This window comes from Cyrtonyx montezumae, unplaced genomic scaffold (genome assembly GCF_038088225.1).
Source record: "Cyrtonyx montezumae isolate F1298 unplaced genomic scaffold, pur_monq_1.0 scaffold_18, whole genome shotgun sequence".
Lineage (NCBI taxonomy): Eukaryota > Metazoa > Chordata > Aves > Galliformes > Odontophoridae > Cyrtonyx > Cyrtonyx montezumae.
In genome coordinates this window covers 8,079,208-8,107,044 of record NW_027071914.1, presented here as the reverse complement: position 1 = coordinate 8,107,044, position 27,837 = coordinate 8,079,208, and the positions used below count along the sequence as shown (strand labels likewise).

At 60.4% G+C, this 27,837-nt stretch overlaps 2 protein-coding genes across 3 annotated transcripts; one reads left to right on the top strand and one right to left on the bottom strand.

The window, feature by feature from the left end:
* Nucleotides 1-413: 413 nt before the first annotated feature.
* Nucleotides 414-3,332, top strand: PCYOX1L (prenylcysteine oxidase 1 like). Of its 2 annotated transcripts, none has more exons than XM_065734971.1 (6): nt 414-534; nt 642-848; nt 1,257-1,431; nt 1,510-1,721; nt 1,809-1,949; nt 2,561-3,332. In XM_065734971.1, the coding sequence occupies exons 1-6, from the start codon at nt 447-449 to the stop codon at nt 3,217-3,219; spliced, it is 1,482 nt and encodes a 493-aa protein (XP_065591043.1). In that variant the 5' UTR covers nt 414-446; the 3' UTR covers nt 3,220-3,332. The 2 variants fall into 2 exon arrangements, with proteins under 2 accessions (XP_065591043.1, XP_065591044.1); XM_065734972.1 differs by having other exon boundaries at nt 478-534; nt 710-848.
* A 212-nt stretch (nt 3,333-3,544) lies between these two features.
* Nucleotides 3,545-4,680, bottom strand: IL17B (interleukin 17B). Its single transcript, XM_065734536.1, has 2 exons — nt 4,454-4,680; nt 3,545-4,238 (listed from the first exon to the last, which is right to left on the bottom strand). The coding sequence occupies exons 1-2, from the start codon at nt 4,588-4,590 to the stop codon at nt 3,992-3,994; spliced, it is 384 nt and encodes a 127-aa protein (XP_065590608.1). The 5' UTR covers nt 4,591-4,680; the 3' UTR covers nt 3,545-3,991.
* Nucleotides 4,681-27,837: the final 23,157 nt, after the last annotated feature.

Here is a 27,837-nt window from a genome sequence, read left to right as displayed (position 1 = left end):
GGGGAAAATAAACATCTTAGCAAAGAGACGGCCTTTCTGGGGGCCGTCTAGCTGCTCCGTGCTGAGCACCTGCCATCGCAGGGGCAGCTCCGCACGCTGCCGGGAAGCAGCGGTGACGGCTCCGCTCCGTGCCTTCGCTACCCGGGAAATGCCGGCTCTTCTGGATCTATCCGCGGCAACGGGAGCCTGCAAACCGCAGCCACCTCCATCCGCAGCGCGAGCGAGGGAAGCGCTCCCCCGGCGGCCCCGGGGCTCCGCCGCCGCGCGCCCCTCCCCCCCTCCTCCCCCGGAACGGAGCGCACCGCCCCACGCCCTCGCGCGGCAGTGACGAACGCAGCGCGGGGCCACGCGCGCTCCGCTCCGCAGCGCGGGGCAGTGCCGTTCCCGCAGCCGTGGGTCTCGGGGCCGTGCCCGCCGCGTGGCGCGGTGCCGCTTCCCCCCTCGCCATGGCCCCGCCGTGCTCCGCGCTGCTGCCGGCCCTGGCCGCCCTCCTGACCGCCTCCGTTGCCGCCCGCGCCCCGCCGCGCAGCATCGGTAGGGCTGGGGCTCGGGGGGGAGGGGGGAGGAGGTGGGACCCCGGAGCCTGGCGGGGCCGCGTGTCCCGGGAGCGACGCCGACCCGCGGCCCCTCTCTGCCCGCAGCCGTGGTGGGCGCCGGGCTGGGCGGTTCGGCCGTCGCCTACTTCTTGCAGCAGCACTTCGGGCCGCAGGTGCAGCTGGACGTGTACGAGCAGGGCGGCGTGGGCGGCCGCCTGGCCACCGTCACCGTCAACAAGCAGCAGTACGAGAGCCGGGCCGCGTCCATCCACGCGCTCAGCCTGCACATGCAGGACTTCGTCAAGACGCTGGGTGAGAGCCGCGTGCCGGGGGGGATGCGGTGCTGCCTCGGCACGATGGGCACGACGTGTCCCAGCACCCCAAACGTGTTGCGTCCGCACCATGGAAGGGAAGGGAAGGGAAGGGAAGGGAAGGGAAGGGAAGGGAAGGGAAGGGAAGGGAAGGGAAGGGAAGGGAAGGGAAGGGAAGGGAAGGGAAGGGAAGGGAAGGGAAGGGAAGGGGTGGTGCGGTGCGGTGCGGTGCGGTGCGGTGTGGTGCAGAGCAATCCCAGGCAGACCTCAGAGCCCCATTGCTTTGTCCCATTCTGCAGTGGGGCCGCCCCGTGGGATGCCTGAGCACGTGGGCTCTCTTGCTGCCTGCTGCCCGTGCAGGAGCTCAGCCCGTTGCCCACACCCCACCGGGCCCCTCTGCTCCCCGCAGGGCTCCGGCAGCGCCGCGAGGTGCCGGGGAAGAGCGCGGTGTTCAGCGGGGAGCACTTCGTGCTGGAGGAGACGGACTGGTACCTGCTGAACCTATTCCGGCTCTGGTGGCACTACGGGATCAGCTTCCTGCGCCTGCAGATGTGGGTGGAGGAGGTGATGGAGAAGTTCATGAGGTAGGGACGTGGTGGGGAGGAGGGGGGGAGGTCTCCGCAGTGCCCCAGGACCTCACTGCGTGCTGCCATCCCCGCCAGGATCTACAAGTACCAGGCGCACGGCTACGCCTTCTCCAGCCTGGAGGAGCTGCTGCGCTCGCTGGGGGGTGAGGCCTTTGTCAACATGACGCAGCGCTCGGTGGCCGAGGCCCTGCTGGAGGTGGGCGTCACGCAGCGCTTCGTGGATGATGTCATTGCAGCCGTGCTGCGCTCCAGCTATGGCCAGTCCGTGCTGGTGCCCGCCTTCGCAGGTGAGCTTCCGTTGCCCACGTATGAGTGTCCCTCCTGGGGTCTGTCCCCGAGCAGAGCCCTGAGCGCCCTCTGCTTCCTCTCCCCAGGAGCCATGTCGCTGGCGGGGGCCCAGGGCAGCACCTGGGCCGTAGAAGGAGGCAACAAGCTGGTGTGCTCTGGCCTGCTGAAGCTGACCAAAGCCAACATCATCCATGGCAGGGTGACAGGCGTTTCTCTGCACAGCTCGGGTGAGCCTGACCTCAGGGTCTGCTCCAGCCCTGTGCCCCCACGGGTGCTGTTGGCCTTGGGGTGTGGGTCTGTGGCTGGAGAGGGCGTGATGGGGATGGGTTGATGGTTGGATAATCTTAGCCATCCTTTCCAACCATAATGATTCTCTGAAGGGAGAGTGGTGGGGGCTCTGTGGATGCTGGGGGCTCTGGGAGGTTCTCTGTCTGGGAGGATTGGCCCTGCCCCGCTGACCTCAGCCGTGGGGTCCCTTAGGTCCCTTGTTTGGGCTCACAGATTCCCACTGGTGCTGTCCACATTGCAGGCTTGCCCCCCACTCCAACACAGCAGAAGGTTGGACAGCTGTGGTTGGTGGAAGGTGGCCCTTCCCCACTCCACCTCACCTCACCTCACCAGAATAAGCTTCTCTTGAAGCTTTCTCTCCCTCACCTCACCAGAATAAGCTTCTCTTGAAGCTTTCTCTCCCAGGCTCTGTAAAATGCTCTTTCTGTTGCCCTAAAGCATTAGTAACTCATCCAGAGCTATGGTCCAGCACTGGAAGACCAGGGAGTGGAGCTCTGGGGCCATACAGCTCAGGTCAGTGCTACACCTGCAATCTGCCTTCTCTCTTCAGAGGGGAGAGCCCTGTACCAGGTGCACTACACGAGCAGCGAAGGCCAGGGCTCAGCATTCTATGACATGGTGGTGGTGACTGCTGCCCTGCACCCCAGCAGGAGCAACTTCAGCTTCCAGAACTTCGAGCCACCCATCGACAACTTCTCAGGCACCTTCCAGCCCTCCGTCACCTCCGTGGTGCACGGCTACCTCAACTCCTCCTATTTCGGCTTCCCTGACCCCAAGCTCTTCCCCTTCGCCAGCATCCTCACCACTGACACTCCCTCCCTCTTCTTCAACGCCATGGACAACATCTGTCCCGTCAACGTCTCGGCGGCATTCCGTCGCAAGCAGCCCCAGGAGGCGGCGGTGTGGCGTGTCCTCTCCCAGCAGCCACTGGACAAGCAGCAGCTGAAGACCCTCTTCAGGTCCTACTACTCAGTGCAGGTGACAGAGTGGCAGTCGCACCCCCGCTACGACTCCGCCAAGTCACTGCCACCCATCGTGCTCCACGAAAACCTCTTCTACCTCAGCGGTGTGGAGTGGGTGGCCAGCTCCATGGAGATGATTGCCGTGGCGGCCAAAAACGTGGCCCTCCTGGCTTACAACCGCTGGTACCAGGACCTGGAGAAAATAGACCAGAAGGACTTGATGCACAAGGTGAAGACTGAGCTGTGATGCGCTGGGTGGTGGTGGGCCAGGAGCTGCTGCCTGTGGTGGCCGGGGGAGTATTTCTTGCCTTGGGGTCACCACGGGGCTTGGGGCAGGGGGAGAGCGTCCAGATGACGTGAACGTGTTTTGCTTTGAGGAATACACCCTCTGCTGCCTGTCTGTGCCATGCGCTGGAGGCTTCTCCCTTCACCTGCTCGGGTGGCACTGGAATGAGCTGTGAGAAAAGGTCCTCGTGGGACCTCATGGGGCTTCCAAGCCAAGGCCACAGGGGGAGCAGGTAGATGCTGGCTGAGGAGGAGTGGGGCCCTTCTGCTGCTCCTCCATGCTTGGTACATCCCCTCTATCCCAGGTGACACCATAGGCTGAGGCATGGAGTGGGTCAGACGGGGGCCAGCAATGCACTTTATTATTTAGGACCTCAAAAGCTGCCTCAGCTTCCCCAGGACATCAGCTGCTCCCCACCCCATTCACCTATGGTGGGCCCTGGGCTGCAGTTTGCACATGGGGCTGAGGGTGGTGGGTGAGAACCTTCCCCCTCCATTCTCCTCGGCTTTTCACTGGGGATTTGGGAGCTCTCAGTGAGTCTGGGCTGCTTGCAGGGCTACCCCAGCACTGGGTGTCCCCAGCCTGGCCTGAGGCTGGTGGAGTCTGCAGGGGGATTTTAGGGAGCCCTTGGAGGCACTCCCCTTGCCCCAGTGCTGAGCCTGGCAATGCTTGGTAAGCAAGAGCAAGCTGCTTAGATGCCCAGAGATGACTTTAGGGGGTTCATTTTACAGCCTCAGAAGATGCAAGTGCAGCCCACGGCGATGGTCTCCATGACCATCTGGTACTTCTTTTGACACTTCTTCCTCCCAGAGGCCTTGTGCCCCACCTCGCAGAGCAGCCTGCGGACGGGCAGCCGGCTGTAGATGGGGATGCTGGCCATGGTGCGATCCTCCTGCATGGTGAAGGGGTTGATGCAGCCTGTGCAGAGGCAGCGGGCCTCAGGGATGTCTGCAGGGATCCGCGTTGCATCGTGGTTGATGCTGGAGGATAAGGAAAGCAATGGGAGGTTAGGGGGAGGGTGAGACTAGCAGGTGGGGTGGGGGTGGGCACCACTGCGGGGTGACACGGAGAGCATTGCATTGTGGGTGGCTTTGGGATGCCGGAGCTGTGGTCACCACTGCACCTGCCAACAGTGGATGAGTGTACGTGGCCCTGCCAAAGCCCCGCAGCCATGAGGACCCTGCCCCACACTTACCTGTAAGCCCAGGGGGACAGGCTCCTGCGGTTGGACCTCCAGAGCCGCAGGTTGACCTGGCACTTGGTGTCACCTGGCTCGGAGCCATTCCTCAGCTGGTGCACCATGTCCTGGATGCTGCGCTCGTAGTCCTCCATCGGAGTGTAGGGGTCATCCGGGGCCCAGGCCAGGGTGGGAGCGGCCGTGGGGAGCCGTGAAGGGCCCCTTCTCCTCCCCTTGGCTGCTCTGCTTTCATCCTTGGCTTCTGGCACCAGAACCATGGCGAAGGTGAAGATGCAGAGGAGAAGCTGAAGAGAAAGGAGTGCAGTGTGCGGCTGCCCTGCGCTGCAGAGCTTGTGCAAAAGGATGTATCTCTGAGTTGGGGATGGACACTTTGCTCTATTTTTTGTCATTGGGGTGGCACCGTGCACTCTGGGTTGGTGGGCACGTGGTCGTGGTGAGCCCATAGCCTGAGCCCCAGGAGATGCTCATGGCTGCATCCTTGTCCAGGGAGCTGAGCCCAGGGGGCCCTGTGCCTGCCCTGAGCATCCCCAGGTGGCAGCGTGCCGGGAGCAGGCACACACACCCAGCTCAGGGTGTACCTGGGGCTCCACGCGTTTACAAGGAGACCTCAGAGATGAGACATGCAAGAATGGGATCTTTATCCAAACCCTCCTCTCCCTCTTGCTCTGAGGACAGAGAAAGAAAGGTGCCTTTTCCTCTCCTTCTCCCTCCAGCCTCGCAGGGCCGAGCTCCGTGTGCCGGCAGCCGGCATGCTGCCCAGTGCTGAACAAAGTTGCTTTCTGTAGCCCTGCTCTCCGCGTGGCTGCAGCCGGCCCAGGCAGCCCCACGCCCTGCCCGTGGTCCCGCAGTGACACCGTCCTGCGTGGTGCGGGGTCGGGGCAGAGTGCAGCGCTCTGCTCCTGCACCGTGCCACGGTGCCCTGAGGCCGCCGCAGGTTTACACCCTGCCTTGTCCCCTCCGTGCCGTGCCGTGCACAGGGGCGAGCATCTCCAAAGCAAACAGAGCCAGGTACCACCCGCAAACACGCGTGTGCGCGATGGCATTAAAGAGGGGAAGCGAGCAGGCAGCCCCGCGCCGCAGCAAGGTACCTACCAGGTTGGGAGCCCGCTCCATCGCGGCAGAGGGCCGGAGCCTGCCCGCACTGCGGCTGGCACAGCCGTGCCCCGCAGCTAAATAGGGAAAGCCCCAGCCCCGCTGCGCTTCCCCGGAGGTGTGTCCGGCGCGTCCCCGAGGTGCCAGCAGCTCAGGGCCAGGGCCAGCGTGGTCTGGGACTCGGCCACCTCCTCCTCCCCGGGTGCTGGCTGCAGCAGCCCTGGCTGTGCGTCCTGGAGTGGGCAGCGCAGAGAGGTTCACGGGCAGAACCTGTGTCAGAGAAGGGTCTGGGGTTCTGCTGGCAGGGACAGCACGGTGACAGCACGGTGACAGCACGGTGACAGCACGGTGACAGCACGGTGACAGCCTTTCCTATGGCTGTGGGGAGGCTGCTGGAGCAGGTGCTGGCGGGAGGACGGTGGCTGTGCGCTGTGCTGGTGGCACAGTGTGCAGGTAGCATGGGGCTTCTGTGGAGATGACTGAGGGTCCCACGCCGTGACCACAGTCCTCTTCCCCCGGCTGGCCCCAAGTGCCCCCGTGACCCATCAGCGAGGCAATGGCAGCATCGCAGCCTGCACCCCCGCTCTCTATCCCCAGCCACCCTCCCTCCCCCCCGCCGGCTGTTCCTGGGGCTGTGCCCGGAGCTGCAGGTTGGGGGTGCACTGGGGATGCTGCCCCAGTGCTGTGCTGCATCCCGAGGCTGAGTCTGGGGATGCTGCAGTGGGGGAAACTGAGGCACAGGAGGTGCTGTCCCCGGGGCAGGGGGCTGCGGGTGCTTATTAAAGGAGGGGCAGGGCGCGGGGGTGGGGATGCAGTCCTCCTCCTAGAAGCCAGGAGGATGCTGTACCACATGGTGGTGCTGTCCTCCACCCAACCGCGGTGCAGTGCCCTTCCTCCGTCCCTCCTCCATCCCTCCCTCCGTCCCCTCCCAAACCCGCCGGCATCACTGTCTGCAGAGGTGTCTGGTGTTGTTCCCTGCTCCTTAGGGGGCACTTTTGAGCTTTGAAGTCTGCTGCCCCCAGGTCTGGGATGGCCACTGGAGGAATGCCCCCTGCTTGCAACACATCCCCCCTCTGCAGGCTGGAAGGCCCTTGTGCTTTGTAGAGCAGTGGAATATTTCTACTTCCTTTTCCCAGTCCAGGAGTTAGGCCTCAACCCAGAAAATGGGGGGAAAGTCATCACCTCCTCCAAATGTGTCTCCCCTCCTTTTGGCCCCAACAACCCAGAGCTGTCGCAGGAAACACGCTGACATCCCCAGGGGCATTCACCAGCACAGTGCTTCAGGTCTGTGGCACCTCCAAGTCAGTGAGCAGCGTCACCTCTGTCACCTGTCAGGGGGCTCTGCCACCACCTGCACCCACTCTATTGCAGTGCCTGGGACCCCACAGCCCAGGACCCGGCCCTGGTCGTGTGCACCCCAGGGCAGCACGGGGCAGAGTGCAGCCCCTGGCTGTGCCCAGAGGGTGCCGGGCTGCGCGGCCGCCTGCGTTGTGTCAGCGCTCGGCAATGCTGTTTACACATGAGAGAGGCTCAGAGGCATCCGTGCTGGGAGCCAATTACCCAGTTTTGATCTTTTTTGGTGAAAAGGAAACAGGGCTTTTCAGACATGGCCAAATTTGATAAGCTGGGGGAGGCGGCTTTTCCCCACCAGCCCTGCGCCAGGGATGGGGCCGCGGTGTGTGGATGGGAGGGGGACAGCACTGCACTGGGTTGGCTGCAGGCTGTGCCCAGCCCCAGCCTGGAGCAGGGTGTGTAGGGTCTGCCGTGTGCCCATGCGATGGAAGGAAGGGCTGGAAACTCCCCAGGGTTCCCCCCCATGCGGGCACCATAGGGGAGAGGCAATGATGTGGTGTTTTGCTGTCCGTGCTTGTCCCTGCTGCCTCCCTGCACTGTTCCTGCCTGCCCCACTGCTACGGGAGCCATGATGGAAGCTGGAGCCTAAAGAATGGGAGCCGGTGCCCAGACAGGGTGGATCTGATCTGCCAGCCAAAGGAGACCAGGGTGCGTCATTCCCAACCATCCATCATGAGATCTGCTGTCCTGCCCTCAGCTGAGCCAGAGCTCAGCCATCCACAGCCGTGGGGCTGCTCCATGTGAAGCAGAGCTGTCACCCTCAGTCTGGGTGGGAGCCTGCCGCTGGGCAGTGCCACACAGAGCACCTGTACGCGTGCCCAGCTGCAGCTGGAGCCAACGGGGCTGCGTCTACAGCATCCTCCTATCTCCCATGAGCAACATTTTCCACTCATCAGATATGAGTGTGCTGCAATGAGCCGGCTTGGCGGGAGCCTGCCCTGCACGGGAGGAGAGCTGGGTTGGCGGTGCTTGTGCTGGGCCCCCACGTCCCCGTGCCCCTGCAGGTAGCACCCGCCTGCAGCACGGCGCTCACATCCATATTTGCACAAATGCTGCGCTGGTGTGCGAGCGGCTGTGGAGCCACCCAGGCCAGAAGGGCTTATTTTAAGCTTGCTGGAAAAAAAAAAAAGAAAAAAAGATTGGTTGGTAGAAATTAAAACTCCCCGTTCTCAAAAAAAGGAAAAACAAAAAGTGCTGAATTCTGTCTGCTCCTTTGGTTAAGTAAACACAAAGACACATCTGGGGGAGGCAGCCAGGACGTCACTGCTTCGTGCGGGGTCAGTGCCCTCCACGGGCACCCACCAGCGGGATGGCACCCTGTGGGATGGCACCCTGCTGGCAGCCCTGAGCCAGCAGTGCCCACAGCCCTCCTGCGTGCTGCAGAGCACAGCCAGGGCTTGGTGTCGGGATGCAGCACTGCATGTGCTCGGCCCTGGGGGACCCCACATCTCCCAGCAGCACATCCCAACCCAGAGGCGGCTGCCAGCAGCACACATCCTGCACGGCTCCACCAGCATCCATCAGCGTTTACAGCACGTCGCCTGTTACACGATCCAGACGTGCAGGTTCCTCCTGTCCCTCTCCTCTCCTGCCTTTTGTTTTCTTTAACTTTCTGCTCTTGGAGACAGAGCACCTGATGGAAAAAGACTGCGTGTGCTCTGGTTCCTAGAAGCACGCTGCTTCCTTCCGTCCCCCGGTGCCTCTCTGCTGCCCCGGGATGAGGGGGAACAGTGGGGCCACAGTAGGGACATGGATAAGCTCCCATCCCAGCAAAGCCCTGTGCTCTGTGTCAGGCAGCAGAGGTCACTGTGGAATGGACAGAGCAGCTCTGAGGGAGGGAGATGGCAAAGCGCTGCAGTCCCTGCTGCCCCTGCGAGGATGTGGGGAGCACCCAAGGCCATGTTTCCAGGGCAGCGATGCCCTCTGGGTCTGCAAGGATAAGGGGCCTTATTTTTAGGGCTTCAGTGGCTTTAGCTTGCAGGCAGGAGTCCAAGTTCCCATTTTCCCAGGGCGCGACGTGGGGCTGAGGTAAATGGAAAGTTGAGCAGTGACACTGACGTCTGCCCCGGCTCTCCTTCTCCTCCCCGCAGGGCTGGGGACGGGGTCATGCACGTGCAGGGACCCGCAGCCCCAGGAGCTGTCACCACTGGGAACCCAGCAGGGGGGTCCTGCCCTGCTCCTGTGCTGTGCTCCCAGCTGGGATGTGCTGAGCTCCGGCTGCTGCTGAAGGTCACCCCCAGAGCTGCTCCATGCTGGGCTCACCCTCTGCCCATGTCGTGCCCGTGTCGTCGGCACTGCAGCACTAGATGAGCAAAACCCCACACCCCCTATAACGTCAATGAGCAGATGAGGAGGCTGTAAATTCATGTTGTAAATTCAGATGTGTTTGGTTCTGAGCAGTGCTGGCTGGAGAGGGAATTCTGCCATCACTCCTCTGTCCCTTGGGGGGGGGTGGGGAGGGGGGCTGGAGCCATCTCAGCCCCTGGGACTGCTCTTGTAGGGTTCCTGCAGCAGGACTGGGGCTGCTGGGAGCACACAGACCTTCATGCACAGCTGAGGGCAAGGAGTGGGGAAAAGTGGCTTTGCTGGGGGTACAGAAACAGAATCTGCTGAAGAGGGGACTCACTGGGCAGCATCCTACTGAAGGAGTAACGAAAACAAACCCGCGCCGTGGAATCCTGCTTTGCCCTAAATGTTTTTCTTATGGAGTTGTAATAAGACAAGAGTTGTAAAGATAGTAACCTCCTAAACATTACCTTATTAAGGCTTCTTAGAAACCACAGGGCATGACCCCACTGGGTCATGGAACAAGAGAGCAGCATCCAGCGAACAAACAGAGGCTAACGTTACATTTTTCACTTCATTTAGGAAACCTGGGTTCTAATTATAGGCGTTGTTTAATGGCAGCATTTATCCACGCTTCGCACAAAGCCAGCCCACCGACAGCAGGGCTCAGCGAGACGAGGTGCTCCTGATGCACACAGTGCTCAGCATGGCCCAGCCAGCCCGTACCAGTACCCACTGCCAACGGTGTGGGGCTGAGTCTGGTACCAGCACAGGGTGCCCAGCACGAGGGCAGGTGCTGAGCATTGCCAGGGTTAGTATGGCTGCATGCGCCCCAGCCCCCAGCACACACTGAGCCTGCTCCTCCTGCTCAGCCTCCCGGGGACCTGCCCAAGCTCTGTCCTGCAGGGGACAGGGGGAGACCAAATGCCATCACACTGTGCAAAGCCTGGCACAAAGGCGCAACAGCTCTGGGGCCAGGTGATGGGGATAGGCATCCTCTCTGCAGACCCTGCCTGCTGGGCCCTCGGAGTGTGCACCGCATGGGAATGGATGCTGAGCTGGAGCATCATCGGCACTGGGGCGGGCAGGGCACAGCTGCCAAGAGCAGAGGTGACTGGGGGCTGGTGATGGGCCCACACTGAGCCCCACGGAGCAGCTGTGGGTGCTGGGTGCCATCCACACGACTCAGGCTCTCACGGCCATGGCCGGCCCTGTGCGTGCGTGCGGCCCCGCGGCTGCTGGAACGCCGTATTCCCAGGCCAGATGGAGCTCCTCAAAGTGATGGGAACCACAAGCCGGGCCAGGGAGCATCTCCGCTTCCTTCCCCCAGTGGGACAGCCGCCAGCGTCGCCCCGCTGCCACCCCCTGCCAGCCCCCAGACCCACACGGCAGCATGGGCAGAGGGCTGTGGGGATCTGCAGCTCTGGGTGACTCTCCCCGAGGCGTCCAAGTCGTTCCCAGGCGAGGGCTGGCTGCTCCCACCTCCTCCCCCCCGCGCCCCGCACCCCTCCTTCCCGTGCTCCGCTCTCCCCCTCTCTCCCGCTCTCCCTCTCGGACTTAATGACTTCCACATGGGCCTCTGGCATCCTGAGCCAAGCCTCCCAGCATTGTCTGAAATCTCCAAATTTAGAAGAAATATGAAAATTGTCAAGCGGCCCTTCCTTAGGGGGTAAAACCAACACTCAGCTGAGCGGCGGCGGGTCAGGGCGCGGGGCCACGTGACGGCACCCCAGCCAATGGGTCCCCGCGGCGCCCCTGACAGATGCGCCCATCGGAGCCTGGCCTCCTTCTCCAGCTCATATAAGGTAAAAAGAAAAAGGTTTTCCAGCTTCTGAGCCGCATGGAAGGAGTTTTCACCCAGCACTCCCGTGCCAGCTGCTTAAAAAACCCCAGCGGGCAGTGTGGGGCCGCAGTGCCGGTTATAATGGGACGGGAGGAGGTGACGGCCGCGTGCCCGCGCCCTGCGGTGATGTGGGAGAGGGCAGCAGGTAGGTGCCCGTGGGGTGCATGGGGTGGACACGGCGTGGGGCGGCGGGCAGCAGCGGGGCATGGCTTGGGGTGCTGAGTGGAGGAGCACCAGATGTGCCCCGTTGGTGCTGCAGAGGGATGTGCATGGGGCGAGCGGCACGTGGGGCGGTCTGGAGGCAGGAATGGTCCTGTGGGACGAGGGGAAGATTGCTCTGTGTGCACCTGGGATGGAAAAAAAGGCAAGGTGGTGAAGAATGAGGCCGCTCACTGGGCACTGCTGCTGGGCAGGCGGCTGCCAGCTGGGTGGAGAGGACTGTGGTCATGGCATGGGAGCCATGCCTGAGCCCCCAGCCTGGCCCTGGGGCTGCAGTGACAGTGGTTGGGGCACTTCAGCATCTCTGGGACACCACGGTGCCATAGTCCCAGGCTGTCCCCGTCCCACTGTGCCCCCCTGGGAAGCAGCAGTGGGGTCATGCAGTGGCTCAGCCCTGCTGTGTCCCTGTCACTGAGCTCACGTTGCCCTTTGTGCGCTGCTGAAGGACGGCACATCGCTCCCCACGTTCTGTGACTGCAATGCTCATGTTACTACTGGCTCCACTCATAGCAAAACCTCAAACAGAAAGCTCTGAAGCACTCACCAGGTGCTCCGACAGGCCGTGCCAGTGTTTTCACTTTCGGACATGTCCCCTCCAGGAACCTGACCCATCACTTCCCCCCCACACAGCTCTTTCCCTGTCACACCAATGGGGAAACTGAGGCACAGAGAGGGGTGGGCACCCAGTGATGACCCCAATCCCTGCAGCTGCTACCCCTGCAGCACCTGGCCTCAGTGCCTTCGTGCTGTCCCAACGCAGTGCCCACATGCCCACATTTGGGATGCAGTGCCCAGTCCTGGGCCCCAGCCCACAGCACTGTGCTGATGGAAGAGGAGCTCATTTCCAGCACACATGCACACATACATACAAGCTTCTGCCACAGATTTCCCAAGCAGTTATCAGCAGGAATTTGGGGAAGGCTGTGTCTAGACAGGCTGCAGCTCTGGGTGGCTCCTGGATGGAGTGGCATTTCCCTCCACGCTTGTTGAGAGGCGGTCTGGAGATGATTAAGGTTTTTTGGTGTTTTTTTTTTCCATTTTCTTGCTCTCTCTATTCTAACAGAGGATCAGCCTTGTGCCTGATCAGAATTGCCTGAGGCTGACCCCCAGCAAAGCTTCTGCCCATCCCCACCTCCATGGGGGCTGAGCGGGATGGGGGTGGCTGCCTTTGGGTACCACTTTGCCCTGTGATGCTGAGTGGGAACTGGGCTGTAATGCTCCATGAGGCCGTGGCAGGAGAGGGGCTGCCAGCTGCAGGCATCTGCCCAGGCTGGGCACCCTGCAGTCACGGTGGGGGTGCTGTGGGGTGCAGCTGCAGAACTGAAACCGATGCGGGGGAGAAGCAGCACAAGCTGCTCATGTCTGTGGGAGCGCGCCGGAGTCGGATAGCAAACAATGAGGCAAGAGGCTGGAAATCTGAGCTCTGGAGCCGTTTCACCATCCTTTGACCTTGGCCAGCTACACACACACACTCACACGGAGGAGGGAAGTAGAACAGACCTGGTGCAGGGGGAGGCTGGGCTGGGAAGCAGAGCACACTGCAGCCAGCAGTGCCGGGCAGTGCTGCTCCCTCACTCCGAGCCCTCTCTCCTACCCAGCACCCCATGCACAGTGCTGGGGCTCTGCTGGCTGCCTGCTCTGGGGTGTCCTCACAGCACCCTGGGCACTTTGGCTCAGACAGGGCACAGCGTGTGCCAGGCTGGCATGACACTGCTGCAGAGACCAAGGGGAGAGTCTGAGGGCTGACCCCATGCCAGGGACATGGTACTGAGGGCTCCTGTACACCAGCACAGGGCAGGGAGGACACAGTGTGGTGCAGAGTCGGTCCCATGGGGCAGAGCAGTGTAGCAGGACCCATCTTGGGCTCCAGCACTATGGCTGAGGATGCTGTGGCAGGCACCCTCCCACTTCTGGGTGCAGGTGAGGGACAGAGCTGCCCAGTGCAGGCTGGAGGAGTTGGGGATTGTCGTGTTTTGATGGGGATGGGCTCTTCTGGAGTGCTGCAGGGCTCCGGATCAGTTCAGTGCCCGCTGTGTGCAGAGGTGAGCTGCATGGGGTATCACCATGAGAGCGATCTTCTGAGTCCCTTTCCCTGTGGCTGCAGAACAGCAGTGTGTCCTGGCAGTGCCTGAGGCTCCCCATGGGGCAGCAGGGGTGCAGGTGCCAGCAGTGAGTTCAGTGCCCTGACACTGCAGGGAATGTGTCTGCCCCCACGCTGCAGGGATGTCCCCACTGTGGTCTGGGAGGTGCTGGGAGGTGGCTGAGTGGCATCCCTCAGCTGAGGGGCTGCAGCCCATGGGGGCTGAGAGTAGAGCCTGGGACCCACTGTGCCTCATGCAGGTGCTCTGTGCTGGACACCCAGCCGTGGTGATGCTCTCTGCTGGCTGCTACCTGCAGAGGATTCCTCCCTCCAGCCAGGACTCCTTACCTGAGCTCCATCCCCACACATTTTACCTCCTTTCCCTCTCCCTTTCCCCCATAGCTGATCTCACTGAACTGCTCTGCTCACCGGACCTGCTGGGAAGGTGCTGACCCTGCTGCTCCCTGGCTGCAGCCAACAGTGTGTGGACAGCCCCTGCAGCCCCACCATGGTGTCAGTGGGAACACCAAGGAGGGGTTCTCAAAATGAAAGGGAGCACCCAGATTGCTGCATCAGTGGCTGTGGACTCAACTGTCCCTTTGAGGACAGGCTCAGTAGTGTCTTCATGCTTCTGCTTTAGTGTAGTAACAACTGCAGCTTCACTGGTGCTGCTCAGCTCAGCACAGCCTCAGCACCTGGGGTCTGTGCAGGGCTCTGCTTCACATCGTGGCTGTGCCAATGTCCCATAGGGTTTGCATGGGGCAGCCCAGCTCTGGGGGCTTGGCAGGAAGACGGTGCCCTGAGAGCCAGTGTGAGCTCAGCGTTGTCCTAAATCATCCTCTGTGCCTTGTGTCCTTGCAGGGATCTGGCACATTTGGGGTATTTTCTTTCAGAGTTCTGTGTCTCAGAGGGCTCAGTGGGACTGGGAGAGCTGAGGTGGGGCCCTGCTGGGGTGGTAATGTACAGATGGGGCTGCCCTGTGCAGGACGTGCTGCATTGCCCCCCCGCTCCCTTGCTGGAGCAGAGATAAGATGACAAAGCCCCGATAAGCAGCCAGGAGCGCCAACAGCTCCATGAGCCATGCTTCTGCAGACAGAGACCCAGAGCTTGGCTGGTGGTGCCCCACAGTGCCTGGGAGCCTCACGGCCAGGAGGGATGAGGAGCAGAGCTGGGGGTCAGCAGGGAGCCCTGAGGATGCTGGAGCAGCCCTGCTTCTGCCCGCGCTGTGAGGGAGCAGTCTCACGGGGGAGCTTTGCTCTAGGCTCCTTTCTCCTCAGAGGGCTGGGGGCTGGTGACGTGACAGCCCCCTACCCCCGCAGGGACTTCACCCCTGCACCACTTCCTCTGGACCCGGAATGTGCCATGTAAACAGCACAGCAGGGCCGGCCCGGGCTGCTCCCACGCTCCTGCTGCCCTGGGTGTCAGGCAGGCTCACTGTGCCCCATCCCCAGTGCACCGTCCTGCTGGGATGGGGCCGCTGGGGGAGATGGGGCTGAGTCCTGCCGTGCGTGGGGGGCGAGATAAGGACAGGGGTTATGGTGGTTGGCTGGGAGGCAGCAGGAAGAAGCAAGGCCGTGGGAAAGGCGATGGATGGAAGCTGCAGAGGAGGCCAGGCTGCTGCGCAGCTCTGCCGTTCCTCGGCCATGTGTCTGCACAGATCCCATCTCCCATTCAGCCCTGCTGAGTTCCGCTGGTGCTGTGTGGCTCTGCTCCCCCTGCACAGCCAGCAGCACCTGTCCACCCGCACGGACACAGCATGGCCAGCCATGCTGCAGGGGGGACAAGAGGGTATTTTCCCACGGGCAGGAGCTGCCATGCCAGGAGTACAAGGACTGTCCCACTGCCCACTGTCACCAATAAGGAGGTGCCACTGGGGTTGGCAGCCTGGAGGTGGCACTCCCAGACATTGCTCACCTGTCTGCTGTCCCCATGGCATCACCGCCCTGAGCCCAGCTGGAGATGCAGAGACTCCAGATGAGGCCATCTGGCACCAGGAGGGGGCTGCGTGCCCTGCAAGGAGCACAAACCAGGCACATCCTTCTCCTCTGTACCCATGCCCTGCTCCAAGCTGCAGAAGCAGCCCCCCCAGACCTGCTCCTTTGTTCTTGGCATCATAATTTATCCCAGCAAAACCCACAGAGAAAGAGCAGCATCCCCCTGGGCCCCCTTGGCTCGCCCCCAGCATGGGAGATGTGGGCTGCACGGGCTCCAAATCTGCCTTTTTGACCATAAAAGGGCAGAAATTCTGCAGCCCCGGCAGGAGGATGGGAAAGGGAAGGCAGAGCTATTTATAGCTGAGCATCAGGACCGCAGCCTGAACTTGGGGTTAATCAGCCTGTGACCAGATTAGGATCTCCCTCGGCCCCACCATTTTCTCATAAACCTTTGATTTAATACCACATAGGCAAGGGAAGGAGGGAGGAGGCCATCGGGGCTGGCGGGATGGAGGTGCTGGTTGGACTGGTGCTCAGCATGGCCCCAGGGAAGGAGCTGCCTGGGCCAGAGGGTCTTGCATGCAGAGCCACAGAAGGCAGCACCCATTGGTTGGGGCTGCTCCCATAGCTCAGTGACTTCAGTCCCCAAAGAGCTGAGTGAGCAAGAGCTGTCCCTGTCCCCATGATCCTGCTGCTATCATGCTGTGCATGGACACCGCATGGTACAATATGAGTACAATAGGAGCATACATACAATAGTGCTCACCTCACCGGCTGCCACACGGTGGAGGTGGCACTGGGGGTCACAGCTGGACTGCCAGGAGGGTGGCTCAGCTGGGGGGAGCTGGGGCCAGGTTGGGGCACGTGATGTTGATGCCGTTCGAGCTCCTGAACCCCCTACCCAGCATGGGACAGAGTCCTGCTGAGGTCCGAGGCTTCCACCAGCACAAGGCCCAGGCTGAAGCAATACTTGTGTCAGGGCCCTCCCCACTGGAGAAAAAGGCCAGGGAATTTCAAGGAGGAAACAAATCCCAACTGTTATTAAAAAAGGACATTTCCTGCAGGAGCGGCCGCTGCAGAGAGGGGAAAGGGCGCAGTGTTGTAACCGCGGGGAGGGCTGTGACGCAGCGCTGCCGGCTCGCCCGGCCAGGGACACGGCTCCGCAGAGCTCAGCGGAGGTGAGCGCGGGCAGCAGCGCGGGGCAGCGCCCGTGGGGACGGAGGGAGGGGGGGGCATAGGGAGCACCCTGCCCGGCCTACAGAGGGCACGCGGTGGCGGCTGGCAGCGCCCTTCCCTGCAGCCACACGGCACATCCGCGCCCACGCGAGAGAGGGGTGAGCAATGTGGGGCTGATGGAATTCCTAAGGGCGTGTGAGCTGCAATGGGGAGCGGCGTGTGAGCTGTGGGGAGGCTGAGGGATGCTGCTCTGAGTGCCCCCACAGCAGGGCTGGGGCAGCAGCGATGCCTGGGGGGTGCTCCCTCCTCGGACACCGTGGTCCTGGGAGGGTCGAGCGCTTGGCTCCGGCAGTGTGTGTTGGAGGGGCAGAGCCCTCTGCCCGGCTGCAGTTTGGCAGCAGAGTGTGGGGTGTGGGGGGGCAGCCACATGTGCTTTGGGGTGAGCTCCGCTTCCCTGTGAAACTGGGAAATGAGAGCAGAGACAAGGGAGCAGGGCAGGCCTCGCCGTGCTGGGTGTTCTGCCCCTCTTGAGGACGTGGAGACCTCAGTGGGGACAGGAGCACCCCCTTCTCTGAGACCTTGTCTGAGCAGGGCAAGCTCACAGCAGATGTTTTGCCTCCCACACCAGTGGGATGCAAAGCCTGGGGCATTCCTCCGCCTTTCATGGCATTCCTTCGCCCACCAACACCTCCCCGGGGACAGCAGCTGAGGTCCCCAGCCCCACGCTGCAGGCAGGGAGAAGCCTCCATCCCGGCCTTTCCCACCAAGGCCTGTCAGGGTGGTGGCAGTGGGATATGGGGCGGTCCCCAGGCCCCCCACACAGGGCTGGGGCAAGGCACTGCTGATGCCCTTCTGGGGCTGGGGACAGCACATGGACTAGAACACACAGTTAGAGCTGAACAGAGACTCTGATTCCTAGTGCCAGCTGCCTGCAGTGCTTGGCTTCAGCAGGGATGTCACCGGCACTGATGGGGGACAGTTGGATGCACCAGGGAAGGTCCCCATTTGAGAAAGGAGGTTCTGAATGCTGTGCTCATCGCAGAGCTTTGTGGTGCACAGAGCTGCTGCTGTGGCTTGAAGACCCTCGGATATCTGGCTACCAGGGAAGAGGGCATGAAGACAGAAAGTGATGGGCAGAGGAAGGAGGAGAGCTGGGGACGGTGGAGGTGCTGGGTCGGGCAGAAGATGGGCTGTGCTTTGCCTTACAAGGGATGCATGGCACTCTCCAGGTGCCTGACTGTGCCCTGCTTCACACCAGACCTGAGTCCCCATGTTGCAGTGCCACACCAGGAACCTGTCTGCAGTGCCTTGGGGTGCTGGGAGACAGACGGGCTGCCTGGGGAGACCCCAGAGCTCACTGCCCCACACTGACTGCTGCTCTCTGTCTTTTACAGCCTTGGCCATGGGAGTACTCAGGGACACGGCCATCGCTGGAGACGCTGGAGGTGCACAGAGACTGTACATCCCTGGACAGCAAGAGAAGGGCAGAGCTGGCATGCCAGTGTGCTGTCTGCACTGGATGCCCTTTGGATGCTGGCAGCAACACGCACAAACCCAGCAGCCCCCTGAACAGGGCTGAATCCCAGGGCAGCGCTGAGCCCGGGGCCATTCCCTGCTAAAAGGAGCCCGGCCCCTTCCCTGAGAGCTGCTCACAGGGAGTGCACGGGGCTGGGAGGCTGAGCTCTGACATGGGACATCAGGAGGGCCCTGCAAGCAGTGCTGCCCCATGGCACAGAGCCCCATGGCTGTTCCCACACTTGGCTGGGGCTCAGGGCTGGGAGCAGGGACAGCCAGCGCCGGCAAAGGCGGCTCCCAGCACTCCCTGCTGGGTGACTCACACCATGAGCTGCACATGGAGTCTGTTGCACAGTGTGGCTCTTCTTTTTCTTTCCTCCCAATAAATCAGGGCTGCGGAGCTGGGGGATGGTGGCAGGGGCTGTGGGTGCCCGATTCCCAGCTGGGTGCACTGGGGGGAGGAGGGGCATGCCGGATGCAGGGCCTCGTGCTAGAGCTGCACCATCTGCTTCTTGTCAGGCTGCTGGGAGCACTGCAGCTCCGGGGCCAGCAGCAGGACACGGCTGTGATGGATGGTGTGTTTATCTCGCCCTAGCACTACTCAGGATGTTAGTGCTCGCCTGCAAGAGATGTTTCTGTGCTCGGCTGCTCCCTCCATCCTCCCATCCTCCTTCTCCCCCCCTTGGGCCCACACAGGAGGGGTGTCTCAGCCCTGCCTGCAGCTGAGCTCCTGGGACCAGCACTGAGGCCTTCCCACAGGTACCCCCCAGCTGCAGGCTCCTCCCTCGTGAGGACAGGGATGGGGACAGGGATAGGGCTCCTCAGGGCTTTCACATGCTCCTCGTCCCCCAGGGAGAATGCACTGTGTGAGACCTGCATCCCACACAGCCCCAGGGGTGCCTGGCCCTGCTGAGGGACAGTCCCATACTCTACAGGAACCCCAGCAGACACATCCATGTGGTTTGGGACCACAGGCAGTGAGTGCTGAGCCAGGTTTGAGGCCTTGCAGCCCCACAGACGGTCAGGATGTAGCAGTGGCCAGTGTGCAACCCTTCTCCAAGCACAGAGGTTTATGTGTGTGATGCTGCAGCCTGCCCAGCCCTGCTCCCTGCCAGCCCCATCTATCCTGCAGCTGTGATGCCCAGAGGAACAGCCACACGCAGCCATGCATGGCACAGCACACATCGAGCGCGGCCGGGGGCTCCTCCATGTCTCCCAGCCCAAGGTGCAGTGCTGCATCTCTGGTCAATTGGGAGTCTGAGATGAAGCACTGTAGCTCGGGAAGGGAGGAACTGTGCCCTTGGACCCCTCCAAGCCCCGGACTGCCGCCTGCTGGGAGCACCGATGCCGACGGAACAAAGGAACTGTGCTGTGAGATGGGAGCACTGCTCCTCACTGGAGGTGGGGATCTGTCTCCACCCCACCCCACTGCTGTCTCTGGGGCTGGGCCCCCTCACTGTGGGAGCAGGGGCTCTCCCAGCCGTGCTTTGGATACAGCCCCTGATGGGGAAGGACAGGGAACAGAGCCTGCAGACACACAGCGTGCCCCCGAAAATCCAAGAGGGGCTGCAGACACAGCCACGGGGCAGGGCTTACCCCTCTGAATCCTTCAAGGGAAGGGGAAGGTTTGCTTTGAGGCAGAGGGAGACCCGAGCACACAGTCAGGATGCCCAGAGCTCCCAGGGTGGGTAGGGGTGCTGCGGGTGGGAGCTGTGGTCGCCGTGCTCTCAGGGTCCAGTTTTCCCAGGAATCCCTTAGGCGCTGTGTTGGGGATTCCTGGAAATACTGTTCTTGGGGTCACGGCTCTGCATCCAGAGGCGGCCCAACCCCGAGAAGGAGAGGGGACGAGGTATGGGGCTGCGGCTGCGAGCGGGATCCCCCCATCCCGGGCAGCCCCGACGTGGGGCGGTGCAGGGCCCGGGTGTGACAGCCGTCCCCACAGTCACAGCCCTGCGAGCGGACACGGCCGGTGGCCTTTCACACCTCTGGTGGCCTTTGGTGCCCTCCGTGGGGGATGGGTCTCCGTGGGGTCTCCGAGCCGCCCTCGTGCCAATAAAGGTGTCAACTCCAAGGAACCGTCGGAGCAGTTTCTATGGGGCTGAGAGCAGCGCAGGGCGATCCGCGGGGCATCGTGCTCCGCTCCGCCGAGGGCAGCATCGGTGCGTCGTGCGGGAGGGACAGCGGCGGGGACAGCGGCGGGGACAGCAGGTGGCAGTGCTGCCTCGGAGCAGGCGGCCCGTGTGGATTGCTGCTGGCGGAGGGGGGGTTAAATGCCACGCGGTTCCTCTCTCTCACACACACACACAAATTAAAAAAATACGGCACTTCTTGCAGGAAATGCCAACTCCGGTTTGTTTTTCTTTTTGTTTTCTTCATTGTTTCCTTCTTCCTTTTTCCACTTTTTTTTTTTTTTTTTTTTTTTTAATTCCCCAGCCAGATTATTGATCACAGAGAGATTCAGTTCGGACCACATGAGCAATCCCAGCTGGGTCTCAGCCCTGCTGCCAGCATCACACATCTCAGCCAGTGCACCTCAACCACGGGCAGCTCTCCCTGGGAGTTTTCCTGGTTCACAGCTGTCACCAAAATGAGAGTTCCTTCCCACCTTCCTCCCCCCAGCACCGGTGTTCAGACACACAAAGCTTCTGAGCAGGGACCCATGCAGGCACAGCCCTCTCAGAGACACCGAGAGTCCCAGCACCTCCATGGGTGGGCAGGATGGTGCTCCATGTCGATGACTACGAGGGCAATCACACCTGCCCTGTGCTGAACACAGCCCTGGTGTTAGTCACCGATGTTGCCGTGCTTCTCTGAGTCACAGTTGCAGCAAGGACGCGGCAGTGAGGGCTGGGCTGGGTGCGGCAGGAGGGCACCCTGGTTTCTCCCTGCTCCTCGCGGGATGAATCTGCCTGCAGAAAGCAGCAGTGCCCCAGGGTCCTCCCAGCAGCTCTGGGAGCCAAGGCCGAGCTGCCATGCTCCCTTTTTTGGGCATCTCATCCCTCTTCCTCCTCCAAGATTCCTACAAAGTCACTGTCTTTGCAGCGTTCTGCAGCATCAAACCCTCCTGTGCTGTGGGGAAAACGCTCTCTTTCCCCCCTCCCCCCAGCCCTACTCTTCAGAACACTACTGGGGGTCACCACCCCTCTGTCACCCCTTGGCAAGTGGTCAGCCCAGCTGTGCCTCCCAGCCCCCCGGGGCAGCCATGCTCCCTCTGCACCGTGAAGCATCCCAGCGCTTCCCCAGCGCGCAGCGGCAATCGGCTTAAAGCTAATCCCTGCCCAGCACTGGCCTCCGGGCACAGGGCCTGGGGGGGCACGGCAGGCCCCAGGCAGCTTTCCTCCACTGCCAGGCACCGAGGGGAAGCAGGGGAGGATCTGGTGAACCTGCCCCACAGACAGCCCTGGCTGCCCTGTACTCCTTAGAAACACACTGCCCTATGGGACTTTGAGCATCGGCTCATCTCCACCGAGGAGCCCCGAGCCGGGAAGGGCTCACAGGATAAGGGCACGCAGGATAAGATTTTTTTGCGCAGCAGATTTACAGAGATCAGCACGGCTCGGGGGAGGAGAGCTGCGTGCAGATGTACACGCATGTGTGCCTACAGCAGTGGGCAGGTAGCTGAGCACATCTGTACCCCAGGAGCCTTGCAGCACACAGCAGGAACAGGAGGGTGAACCACGCTGGGGGATGCAGGCAGCGCTGCAGGGCCAGGCCCGGTCCGGGCTTGCCACCGCCTGCCCGGTCCCGCTGAGTCAGCACTGCTGCCCGCAGCAGCAGGGCTGGGCAGGGAGCTGCTGGCTCAGCACAATGGGGCTCACCCCACTGCAGCCAGGAGCCCAGCGGGCACAGCGTGGCCATCCTGACCCAGCCCCACCAGGGCACGGAGAAGGTCCCTCGCTGGTGCCCGTGGGCACACGTGGAGGGGAGCTGCTGGCACAGGAAGGCCGGGCACACTCAGCCCGAGACGACGCCTGAAAGCCCCTTGTCAGCAGCTCCCAGCTGTCCCCACCCCAGCAGACAGGCCCAGCAGCTCCCGACCTGCTCAGCCTGCCCCGCCATGCTCCCAGCCTGGGAAAGCAGCACACACCCACCAGGGCAGAGGCAGCCACCAGCGGGATGCAGCTTCTCACCACCCTCCCTGCTCAGGCACGGGCCAGCTTTGATCCTCCCCGTGCAGCCCTTCCCCAGCACGGCCATGGTGGCTGCCACATGGCTGCTGTGAGCCATCAGTGATCCAAGCACACCTGCGTGGCACAGTGCTGCTCCCACCCCCCCCTCCAATGTTCCCACCCCAGACTTTGGGGTCAGCTCAGGCATCCCCATAGAGCTGGCAGTGAGAGCTGCGTGTGAGGCCTGGCACATGCAGCCCAGGCACAGCTCCCAGCCTGGCTCACACTGCCCTTGTTTGCATGGAGACAAGGGAGAAACTAAACACAAGGTTGCTGGGACTCAGCTGGGCCAGGCTGCTCGGGCATCCCCTTACTGCTGGGGCACTTCTGGGGGTGCTGCAGTGACAATGAGTGACAATGTGCCCCCACGGGAGGTGACAGCAGATGTTGTCCCCTGGCCCACAGCCGGCACAGCACTGCGTACATATGCAGGGCCTAGCTGCACGGGAGGGAATTAGCACAGGAATATACAGAGCACCATTTCCCCTCTGCAATGCAACCCCATGCAAATAGAGGGGTGTTGGGTGAGGGAGGGGACCGTGCCTGTTTCTGGAAGTGAGCCAGCCAGCCTCACAGCTGGTGAGAGCCAGCCCTGCCCAGCCCTCCCCAGCACCAACCAAAGCAGGGAAGCCAGGAGCAGCAGCAGGGCTGCAGCAGGCCCCACTCTCACCCCTGACCCTGCAGTTCCCAGCAGGCCCAGGAGGAACACAGCAGCTCCATACCTGCCCTCAATTAACAAGCGACCTACTTAGAAATCTGGGCTAAGTGGGATGAAGGGAGCTGGAGCTGAGTGCTGGGGGGGGGGCATGGCACAGAGCAGGAGCATCAGTTCTGGACAGAACAGAGAAACTCATTCCCATTCTGAGTACTTTAAGAAATCCCCTAAAATTTTTACTTTTAAGAGTAATTTACTTTTGAAGAGAAACGCAGCCCAGGAACAAGGCACTTCTGCTCTTACAAAGCAGCAGTACAGGGAAAAATTTGGTTCACGTCACATGTTAAGATGAGCTAGGCCAAAGAGCAGCCCATGCAGGCAACCAGCAGAGCTCAGCCCTCTGTCCATCCTGCAGGGATGGGCCTACAGCTTCCCACAGTGCTTGCAGAGCACTGCTCCTACACAGCTGGCATTGGGCCATGCCCAGCCTGCCCCATCACGCTCCCACATGGGAGAGGCCTCACTGGAAGAAGCCAGCACCTCCACTGAAGCTGTGTGTGAAGCACCACACGTCTGGCTGTGCAGCAGGCAGAGCACGCAGCCCCCAGCTCTGCCCATGCCCCATGGCAAGCTCCTGCAGCAGGGCTGGTACCACACCTGCAGCCCCCAGCACAGCTGCTCCCTGCAGCAGGGGAAGGAGGAGCACACAGGTTAGCCCAACACTTCAGAGCTAGCTGTGGAGCAGACATACAGGTCTCCAGATCAGGGCAACACCCTGAAGACACCAACCGTCAGCGGCAAGATGGCTGACGTGGCACTGGTTCGGCCTTTGAGAAGAGGCTGAGATGTGGACTTCAGCCCTGTTTCCCGTTTACTGCAGCAAGAATGAAGGCAGCCATGATCTGTAGGGGCAGGCTGCCTTGCCCTGGTAGACAGGGGATTTGGGGGCAAACATTTCTTTCCTGGAAGGTGCTCCCTGGGGCTTAGATTCCTTCCTACCCCACAAAACCCCTCTTGCAACACAGACTCCAAGCACCTCGCATTCCCCCAAGGACCACAGCTCATCACCATTAACAAGCACCAGCAGCTGGCAAGCTATTTAGAGGAGCAGGGCTGCTCCCAGCCATTAACCACATACAGCAACTTCCTCACCTCGCTGACCTGCCAGCACCAGAGCTCAGCCCCCTGCAGCACAGCTCCACAGAAACCAGCGCCCCGTGCTTGGGAAGAACTAAGCTCATCTGCACCCCACTCGCTCTTCACATTTCACCTCCTTCCTGCAGGTTGCAGCGGGCAGGGAAGCTGCTGCGGATGGGGAATCTGATATGAACCACAGCCCTGAGGGATGGGTGGGGAGCGGGAGCCCTGAGCTTCTCACCAGGAAGGGCTGAGCGCAGCACAGCTCAGATCCTGCGAGCTGTTTGCATGTCGGGAAGCAAAAAACAAGCCACTTCCAATCAGCATCACGTTGCCAAGCCTGAGCTCTGCCCTCTGGGAAGCGGCTGCCAGGCTCCGGAGGAACTGCCATTCGTGGCACTGACGCAAGCCCCGGCCTGCGGGGAGCCGCCCTGCTACCAGGTACCGGGAAGGCCACGGCACGCAATAGAGAGAGCTGTCACTAAGAAGGAGAAAGGTCGTTTAGCAGAGTGACTTACAGCCATAATCAGTTTATAGGATTTGTTAACAGCTTCAGGCGAGCCGGTGGGGAACTGGCTACAACCATGTCAGGCAGCCTTAGCACAGCAGCACCTTCCCACGCCTGGGGCACAGTGCAAGCAGGGAGGGCCTTATTGATGGTCCTAGACACCAGCCCACCTAAGAAAAGCAATCAATGAACACATCCTGTGCGGCCTGAGAGAGGAATGGTCCCAGCTGGTGTACTCTGCTTTCTTCCTCAGAAGAAAAGGGTCTCCAGGAGGAAGGAGAGTGCTTCCAGGATGTGAGTCAGAGAGAATTCCTGGCCATGCCTACTTTCCTAACAACCCTGCAACAGGAGCTTCCTGACCTTCCACTTGCACAATGCGAGCACCAGCCCCGAGGGTACATGAATATTCGCTCATTGTGCAAACACTCGTGCAGCCGTTAGCAGGGTTTGCCCCACCAGGTGATCCCAGCTCAGACACACCCCACTGCAAGCAATCCTGGCAGCACCAGCTGCCTGCATAAAGAACCAGCTCAGCACAAGGCAGAGCAGTGCTGGCCTATCTGCTGCCCGAGTCAGCTCAGTGGACTCACACTGCTCTCTGCTTGATCTCTGTGCTGCCTTCCCCACTGTCAGCCCCATACCTGCCTGGAGAGCTTGCTCCTCTCTGCTCGGCCTGGGCAAAGCCCTAAGTGACATGAAACGTGGCAGTGCCCTGCATCTGCCATTGCAAAGGCCAGCAGAGGCAGGCTCAGCTACAGAGCCCCAAAATGGTCCTGAGGTCAGAGCACTGCACTCGTGGACAGCGGGATCTGTGGAACATCACTCCTTGCCGTTGCATAAAGATCTCGGAGCTCATTAGGATCACTGCTGGAAAGCAGTTACCAGATGGTGTACAAGCACCACCAGAGAGAGGCCATAGAGCAGCAGAACCCAACCTCACACCCTGCAGGGCTCCCAGCTGAGCACACCTGATGGCCCACCTCATTCCAACAAGCCCCACCGTGCTTCCCCTTGGCATTGGTGTCTGCCAAAGCCACACACAGCAACCACTTTATGGCACAAGGAAGGGAAAGACAAGCCTTGTTCCTTGTGCCCTGGGCCTGGTAGACCACGAGATCCCACAGTGTGCTGCTGAGTCACACAGGACAGCTGCCCCACCTCAGCAGGGACACGGAGCTGTGCATAATGAAGCAGATGCCCAATACTTACAGGAACATAAAAAGATAAGGCCCTTATTTATCACAAAACATGGACTTTGGCAGCAACAAGGGAAGCTCAGAGCCAGTCTATGCAGGGTGATAACATGCAATCCTCAAAGGTCTTCTGATGATCTCAAACGGTTTCCATTCAAAACCAGGCTCACGTCATTTCATGGCTGGGAGAACTGGGAGCAGCAGAGGAAGCAGGAGCCGGCCCTTTGGAGCACAACTAACACACACTGATTGTGCTTCTGTGCTATCCTTCAAACTCCAAACAAAATGGAGCAAAGCCAGCTCCCTACAAAGTCACATCGCAGTGTTCAAAGGATTCACACCTTCAGTGCGGAGCTCTGCAGAGCAGCTGGGCTCAGTGTGGATCCTGTAGGAACAAGCACACCTTTCGGCCACAGCCTTCCGCTAACGTCCGACCTTTCCTCTACGGCTGAAGGAGAACAGCCCCGGCCTGTTCTGAGAAGTTTCATTAGGACACCCCCGTGCCCTGGCACAGCAGTCAGCCATTCTCTATTCTTTGTACGCAGACCTTGCGCAACCCCCCCCCCTTCCTGTTTAGCCCTAGATAATAAGGATTGCATTAAAGAGCAATTTCCACATTAGAATGCACCATGAATGCAGTTGTTCCACTCAGGCCCAATTAGGAGGGTGGGCACTTCCTCTGCGTCGTCCCTTGCCTCATGTTTCCAGAGGCATTAGTGCTGGGAGCAGACAGCTCTTCCTCCCAGCCCACTTTTTCCTTTTGTCTGGAGCCTGCAGAGCTCATAAACTTGCGTTATGACATCAAGCTGATATGAAATCATTATGATTTCACTGTGACTAAGGAGCAGATGGGCTGACGAAGCTGGTCAAGCAACAAATCTTCTAAATTGAAGAACGCTGTCAGGAGAAATTAAAGCCTTATGTAAAAAAGGCAGCCTAGGATCATGGAAAGAAAGGTTGGAAGGGACTGCAAGGGAGGGACCCACACCAATCTCCTGCCCAGAGCAGCTGAGTGCACCTTCAGCTCTGCTGCAGCCCTTGTAGATAAGCACAGCACACACAGCCATGTCCAAGCTGCTGGAAGCAGCACACCTGAACCACCCACTGGGAGCAAATCAATGCATACACTTGAGAAACAAAGGACAAGCCAAACTCTAGATGAATTTCAACAGAAAGCAGCAAGATGTTAAAAACCAAGGAGCATGCACACGGACAGGCTGGCAAAGCTAGCAAAAACATCAATAGCTTTTAAAGACCAACACAGTATCACACAGACCCACGTTTGAGAAGCCACATCACCAACACCCACCACTACACAGAAGAGCAGGCAATGCAGGACACTGCTCATCAGCAGGGCGAGATGACCCACAGTCTGAGTGCCTTTCACACAGGAGAAAAGAAACGAGAAAAGAAACAGGCTCTTAAACAGCTGTGAATCAGCACACCACGCAAACACACCATCCTCCCACTTGAGCAAGCCTTTTAAATGTGGCCTTAAAATGCCTCAGTTGCTATAAAGGAGTTAAGTAGTTGTTTTACAGTGCTGTATGTAGCTTCGGAAGATGGCTGAGAACCTGCTGCTCACACACTAGTTTTGTTCTCCAAATCCCAGCACCTTCCAGGGAGCACGAGGCTGTATTCTTGCACTCTATGGCCATGGCTGTAGTAAGTACTTGTGAAGGGCCTGAGTTTGCTTGCAGATTCTTTACTTTGCATCAGGACAGCAGATAATAAACCCCTCAACACAAAACCTTTGCAAAGCTGCAACCATAAAGTCAAGATCCACATAGTTTTTAATGCTTTGTTTTAAATCTTCCTTACAAACCAAATAGATCATACAGCAAACGAGTGTTCAATATCATCACAGCATCTCTTTGAGAAGGGTTGCCATCTTGGTCAGCATGTCTGATGAAGGCTGGCTTTCTGCAACGAAGCACGACACAGCTGACAGTTTCAGCTCACGCCTCTGTGCAGAAGTAAACTATTAACACCAAGCTGTAAAGACCGACTGACTGCACGCTCTTCTGTATTGTGAGACTTGCAGCAGCAAGAACTACAAACCAACGCATTCTGACACGCCAAGCATTACAGGCTGTTCTTGCTTACAGTGCTTACTCAAGGACAGTTCTGTTTTTGATAACCCTCGCAGGAGTTTGACTAAGTTTATTGAGCAGAGGAAATAATCTCTTCTCCTGAAACCAAATTATTTCCTCTTTATTTT

Coding starts and splice junctions, on each gene's coding strand:
- PCYOX1L (XM_065734971.1), top strand. CDS start 447: ATGGCCCCGCCGTGCTCCGCGCTGCTGCCGGCCCTGGCCGCCCTCCTG. Junction 849..1,256: donor GGACTTCGTCAAGACGCTGG/GTGAGAGCCGCG, acceptor TGCTCCCCGCAG/GGCTCCGGCAGCGCCGCGAG. Junction 1,722..1,808: donor GCTGGTGCCCGCCTTCGCAG/GTGAGCTTCCGT, acceptor TCCTCTCCCCAG/GAGCCATGTCGCTGGCGGGG.
- IL17B (XM_065734536.1), bottom strand. CDS start 4,590: ATGGAGGACTACGAGCGCAGCATCCAGGACATGGTGCACCAGCTGAGG. Junction 4,239..4,453: donor CTGTCCCCCTGGGCTTACAG/GTAAGTGTGGGG, acceptor CTTATCCTCCAG/CATCAACCACGATGCAACGC.